The 6,864-nt window shown below is 48.7% G+C and overlaps 1 protein-coding gene across 2 annotated transcripts in view; it reads left to right on the top strand.

Moving 5' to 3' along the window:
* Positions 1–2,961: 2,961 nt before the first annotated feature.
* Positions 2,962–6,864, top strand: part of NAT8L (N-acetyltransferase 8 like) — a 60,737-nt gene continuing 56,834 nt past the window's right edge. Inside the window, exons 1-2 of one of the 2 annotated variants that reach the window (XM_074951806.1) lie at positions 2,968–3,484; positions 6,032–6,196. In XM_074951806.1, coding sequence (XP_074807907.1) covers positions 3,151–3,484; positions 6,032–6,196 — 499 coding nt within the window. In that variant the 5' untranslated portion in view covers positions 2,968–3,150. Of the gene's footprint in view, positions 3,485–6,031; positions 6,197–6,864 lie in introns of both variants that reach the window. The other variant, XM_074951807.1, reaches the window with a different exon arrangement.

Here is a 6,864-nt window from a genome sequence, read left to right as displayed (position 1 = left end):
ATAACACTTCCTTACTCACTTTCTCCACATCATTCTTGATTCTACAGACCTCCCTCATAGCCCACCTTAGCCATCTCTTTTCCAACCTGAAAAAGTCCCCTTCTTTTTAATCTCTCCTCATCTGGAAGTTGTTCCATCCCCTTAATCATTTTTGCCAATTCTAATATATCTTTTTTGAGATGGGACAACCAGAACTGTACACAGTATTCCAGGTGTGGGCGTACCATGGATTTAAATAGTGACTTTACCATATTTTATGTTTTATTATCTAGCCCGTTCCTAATGTTCTGCTAGCTTTTTAGACTGCTGCTGCACATTAACCAGAGGTTTTCACAGAGAGCTATCCACGATGACTCCAAGATCTCTTTCATGAGTGGTAACAGCTAACTTAGTCCTCATCATTTTATATGTATAGTTGGGATTATGTTTTCCAGTGTCCATTACTTTGCACTAATCTACACTGAATTTCATCAAGCATTTTGTTGCTCAGTCACCCAGTTTTGTGAGATCCCTTTGCAACTCTTTGCAGTCAGCTTTGCACTTAACTACCATGGGGTAATTTTGTATCGTCCACCAACTTTGCCACCTCACTGTTGACCCCATTTTCCAGCTTAGTTATAAATATGTTGAACTGCACTGGCCCCAGTACAGTTCCCTGGGTGACCCTGCTATTTACCTGGCCCCACTGTGAAAACTGACCATTTTATTCCTACCTTTGTTTCCTAGCTTTTCACCAGTTACTGATCTCATCAATACACTGAACAGCCGCTGTGCTTGTCTTGTTGCCTAGTAAATTCTCAGCAGTACAAACACAGGGCGATTATAATTCAAGAGTTATCAAACCACAAACATTTCCTTTATTGCCAGGCATTATTCCTATTGTTTGATCTCATGGCTGTTAACGGAAGAGCAGCTCCACTCGCAGGCACTTAAATTTCAAATCTCTCTGGATCCAACCCCTGCACCACTGTTTGTAGCCGGCGCCTGGTGCTCCAGCCTCTTGCAGTAAAACCCAGCGGGAACCGGCAGCCTGGGGAGAAGGCAGCTCATGCCAGCAGCCTGGGCTCCAGTGGGAGAGGCGGGCGATTGCTCCTTTCTTCGCCGCCCGCATTAATGAAGCTGGGAAGCGCTGTCGCCAGCCCCTTCCCCACGCGCCTCCTCGCCAAGCCGCGCTGCGCGCAAGCCAGTGGCTAAGCCCCTACCTGCACTGAAGCTGCAAGGCGCATGCTTCAAGCGGAGGAGGGAGCTGGAGGAGTGGGGGGAGACCAGCGATGCTGTCCCGGCCGGTTGAAACCGGGACAGACTGAGCTGTTGGGCGCTGCGGAGACTAGAGTCCTCCTCCTCCTGCGGGTCCGCGCCCCTCCTCCAGCCCCAGCTCCTTGTGGGTTGCTGGAGTTGGCGGGTCCGCCCGTTTGAATGGCTTCGCCGAGCCCTAATTCTCCAGGAAGCCTCGAGGGGAGGCTCCGGCCAATGCACAGCCCGAGTAACGGGCGCAGGGTTGTCCCGGGCAGGGAGACCCCCACCCCCCACCCTGCGTGTAGCCGCCCGAGGAGCAAAACGCGCTGCCCTGGCAGTCCGAGGCGCGAGGGCGCTTCATCGTGGGAGTGGAGCGCCGGAGCTTGCTGGCCGAGTGCGCCCCGGGGGCTGACTACCGCGGGGGCTGGGGCACGTTACTCACCTTTATTGGCGCCCGGCGGAAAACAATGCAGCGCCGTAGTGCAAGGCACGGGATTCCTGCTGGAGAAAAGTTCAGCGCGACCTAAGCTTGTGTGTGTGTGTGTGTGTTATTTGATGACAACTGAAAATGTTTCTTTTGATTGTTTTCTTGTAAGGAGGGAGGGAGGGGGAACAATCGGGCGAGGAAAGCAATCCCCTAATGTTTGCCACACCAAAATCCCTTTGAATATTGTTCACGTGGGTTCGAGATCGCTGTTTACTTCTGTGGAGCTGAGCGGTGTATTTTTAGAAATAGGGACTGGGGGTGGAGAGTGCTGCTTTTATATGCACGAAGGGAGGGAAGAAAGAATTAATCCCCGGAAACTATCCGCAGTGGTGAGTGACTCGCTCTCCCACTCAAGAAAAGCGAACTCCCCCCCAGCTGAATGTGGTCTCCAGCAGGAACTTAGCCAGGTGTTAGTTACTTTTTAAAAAGTAAGCAAATGCATTTTGAAACCAGAATGTTCCCTAACGAAAATTCAAAGTTGTCATTAGTTTGTCACCCCTATCGCTTTTGATATAAGGCCTTATTAATAAATACATACCGCACTTCGTGCATTATAAACTATACATACTTTGAGACCAAATTCGAATCACTACGATTAGGTGCCAAATCAATCTCAAGTTTTCCACTTTCTTGAGACCGTTAATGAGATTCCATGCTGCAGAATAATGAATATACAGGTATATACCAGTGGATTTTTAGACAGATGTTCTAGATAACTGGCTATATATGCGCATGTATACACAAGAATCTATATACATACAGCCATGTAAATGTATACAAGCATGTATATACAGAGAGAGACATTTCAGATAAGTCACTATTTCTAGAACAATCTGTGCATGTTTTTCCTACATAGATTTTACTGAAACAAACAGGAATTGGTAGTCTTTTAAGGAGCAGGTAGTTTTCAAGAAGAATTCTAGATTATCTAAATGCCAGACATTTTATGCTGCGAACTCTGCAACGTGTCAACCTGAACCTCAGTCAGAGCCCTTGCTAAACAAAGTCAATCATATTCTCCCCCTCTCCAAGGAGACAGGCCCACCTCTGACAGATTTGCGTAGTATCTGTATACCCCAGCAGGGCTTGGATAGTTAAAAGAAGAGGAAATGAAATGCATGCTGTAGTAATGAGCAATAAAACGCAAGCCAAAGGAGGTGTTTCTCCTCCCCACCCCTGGAGATCACATGGTGACCCCTGCCAGCCAATACAAAGGACGCTAGGACCCTGAGGGACCCCCTGATTCCGAATTGCACCGGCTCTGCTGCATTATAAATACTTCTCCAAAATGCACTGGCCCTCCTTTCTCGCTTTCCACGCAGCTCCGTTTGTTTCGCACTCCTAAAAGCTGCTCCTCTCAGTTACTGCTTGGCGTGTTTTGTTTCTTATTTAAAGCCGGGCTCCTTTTTGTTTCTCGGCCAGTTTGCATGCATTGTTCGTCTCCCAAAATGGTTTGTGAGACTAAGATTGTGGCGGAAGATCATGAATCAATTTCAGGATCCAAAAAAGATGCGATCATTGTGTCTTCCTCCCAGATGTGGCCCTCCTTATCCGGCTCACCTTCCTCCTCCGCAGCTTCTCTGAGTGGTGTGGAAGAGGATTTCAGGAAAGACAACGTTTATATACGAGAATTTCATCCTTCCGAGCAAGAGGTGGTGCGCCGTATATTTTATGAAGGAATCATGGAAAGGATTCCTAACACCGCATTTAGAGGGTTAAAACACCAGCCCCTAATTCAGTTGCTCTATGGGATACTCGCTAGTAAGTATATTCACTTTTTTTTTTAGGGGGCACACTTGTTCAGCAATTGTAATAAAAAGGAAGAATGGTAATAAGATCTGTGTTGAAGGATGGAGAACCCATCCCTGCATCGATCCTATTAATATTTGGTGCAGAATTGCTGTCTCAGAGCTGCTGGTGCTGGTGGGAAAGAACAGCCGCAGCCTCAGCATCTTATCCCGTCATGGTGCAAAAGTCAGGTCAGTTAAAAAGTCGCAATATTGCAAACAGCGGATCTCTACCTCGGGCGACTGCGAGGAGCAGGAACGAAGCACTGGATCGTGAGCCCCACTTTGGAGATCACTGCAGAGCGGAGTGTGCAACACCGATCGATGCACCCAGCCTGCACTCCGCATGTGGGCAGCAGCCAGCCTGCGAGCAACGTGTGGGTGGGGGTTCCCTGCTTGCACATGGGGTGCGCGTGGCTACTGGCTAGGGGTGGGGAGCGTCCTCCGGGGAGATAAGTTGGGGGCGGATGCTCTCTGCAGGTCTGAGAGGCTGCGTGTCCAAGGGGCTTCCCTCTAGAGGGAGAGGGGCACACAGCCGGCTCCGGTGGCTCTGGGTGTCTAGGAGAGGTATCCCTGGACTGGGTTTCGGGGGCAGGGACTTGCGAGCTCTGCTTCTGCCTGTGTGTGTGTGCGCGCGCAAGGGGGGGGGGTCCCTGCAGCTTGTTGGGGAAGGGGGTGCAGGGGTGTGTATTGTGTGCGTCTCTCTGCACTGGCGGGCGGAGGGGGAGAAGTGTGGGGCGGGGCGGCGGGTGCTCCTCTCTGCAAGCCTGCGGGGGTTTGCTTGCCCGGGGCCGGTGCGCCCGGCGCTTTCTCGGCGCAGCCTGGCCGGAGCGGGGCTGTGAGCTGCTGCCGCCGGTGCGGGAGGCGGCGGCGGCGGCGGCGAGTCCCTGCGCGCCGCAGACAGACTCGCCTTTCCAGTTATTCCAGGCCGGGATGCTGCGCTGCGCTGCGCTGGGGAGGGGGGAGGTGAAGCGATGAATGGGAGCGGCGCCGCCGACGCTCTCCGCCCGCAGCTTTCCCCGCTCTCTCTCGGCACCTGGGCGGGGCAGCGGCTGCAGCCGGGTTCCAGCGTTACCTAGAGACCGCCGGGCTCGGGCGCGAGACGCCGCCGCTGCGGGACGCTGGACCCGGGAGGTCTCGCGCCACCTCCTGGCTGCAGAGACGGCGGCTGGGGTCGGCCTGCGGCATGCAGCCGCGCGGGGCCCTGACCTCAGCGGGGTCGAGGGGCGAGACGTTGTTTGTAACCAGCGCGTATTGCAAAGAGCTGCCGGTTTAGTATTAATTCAAAGCCGCGTGCCTTATGAGTTTATTAAACATTGCATCTTCGGGTTTGATGCAAGTTAGAAAGCTTCGTAAAACGTAAACTAAGGCGGGATCCCTGCCTTGGCCAGCTGACAGCCGAGAGGAAACTAGATTGTTCCGATATTTACTTGCTGCTTGATAGGGTTTAATAGCTGAAAAAAAATTACCTCTGCAAGATAATGTCAGTTGCCGTCAATGCAAAAGCCCCCCCCCCAAAGAAAACACCATGTGGACCCTTTTTCTCTCTCATGCCCTTGCCCTTTGCATGCGGCAAGACGGCTGGTTCCTTCACCTTTTGGGCCAGGGAGAGAGAAGGGAATGATAAAGAATGTCAGGTAACTTTTTGTAATTATTGGTAAGATACTAAATGCACCTGAGAACAATGAAGTCTATGCCCGCCTCTCTCTGTGTGCCTATGTGATTGATCTAAAAAATCCTTGCTTAAGATTCACAGCTTTCAAAGTGGTAAGTGATGATGGGGAAAGCAGCCATCTCAGTGCTGTCTGCTATTTTATTTTCGGTAGGCCTGCATTATGTTGCTTCCTGATACTGAAGCAGGCTAGTGTAAGGTTTTGGGATGACTGGCCCTTAGGGACCTTCTGGAAAACCTGTATAACTTCCAGTGACCAAAATAATAAATTAATTAATAAGGACACAGCTACTGGGTGTTGTGCGCAAAATATCTTCCTTAGTCACAGTTGTGCTTTGTCCCCTGTAGTGCTGTAGAAATGGAAAGTCACATGTGGACATCTTGGTTTTAGTGCTTTGATTTCTCTGCAGGGACTGGTGATGCAGTCAAATCTTGTCTGAGCAGCAATCGCAGGCATATCTTAATAGAGACACCATCTGTCTTTGATATTTGTGTGACGCAACGATATTTGCAGGATTTTTCAACTGTGGCAAGTTGGATGGGAGCTTTTACAGAAACACACTGCAAAATCCTTCATCAAATGTGATATAATTATTATAGTTGAATTTTTTTAAAGTAACTTGTGAATTGGGAGTCTTAAATAAAACTTTTTACAGGCTGTTCTTAAATGAAAAATGTGCTATTAATCTAAAATACGTTATTGTGAAAATGTAAATTGATTAGCTTTTGTTTATATTGTACAAATGTATGTTATGTCTGATTTTTTTTAAAATGGGTTTCTATTCCGAAATCAACACTAAATTCTCTTTTCTGACAGGTATCGTTTATTTCTCTTCCTTATCTCCATAGTAATATGCTTTGTTGTGACCAAGTCCTTGCTGCTGACCTGCTGTTTGCCCATCTTTCTGATGGGTATGAGGTACTACTTCAGTAGAAAAGTTATCCTCAGCTATCTCGAGTGCGCGCTGCATACGGACATGTCTGATATTGAGAATTATTACATGAAACCACCAGGTGAGTATTAATTCCATGGAGGGAACATTCACCAAATCCTGCTCATGGAAAAATGGCCTTTTAATAGCTTTTCTCATGTCAACAGCACTGAGAAATCTTACAAATGGCCAGAATGCAACCTGCTGGCTGCACAAAATATGAGGAACCACCCTAATCTTTAATACGGATATACAGCCCAGGGAGCCTACAGGTTCCAGAATGCAGTGCTCGCTCAATTTCAGCATTCTAGCATAGTAGCTGGGATCATGGGGAAGCACTGCATGCTGGACCTATAGTTTCCTTGTGATGCACTTTTGTGTTAAAGGTAGTTGCGCCAGTCTGTTCTATATAATGAGAATTATATCCATTGGACTCTATAAGTTGCCCATGCATCCTCCAGCTGACAGCATCCAGCACGGGGTGGGACAGGGAGATGGAAGGAATTTTAGCAAAACTGCTTAGAAGAACCCACATGCATACCACCACTTCAGATTTGGGAGCCACACATTTTAGTTAGTCTATATATTTTCATGTATCATTCAAGAAGAACTTCCCATAAACAAGTGTTTTGGAAGAGGTATGAAGCAGGTAGGTAAAGAGGTACTGTCTATCTGCACATGTGGTGTATGCATCTATATATTCATAATGTGTGTGTACTGTGTGTTATATAATTCTTATTTTTTGTTACG

The sequence above is a fragment of the Natator depressus genome, chromosome 4 (genome assembly GCF_965152275.1).
Source record: "Natator depressus isolate rNatDep1 chromosome 4, rNatDep2.hap1, whole genome shotgun sequence".
NCBI classification, from domain to species: domain Eukaryota; kingdom Metazoa; phylum Chordata; order Testudines; family Cheloniidae; genus Natator; species Natator depressus.
This window is presented reverse-complemented; position numbering and strand designations above follow the sequence as displayed.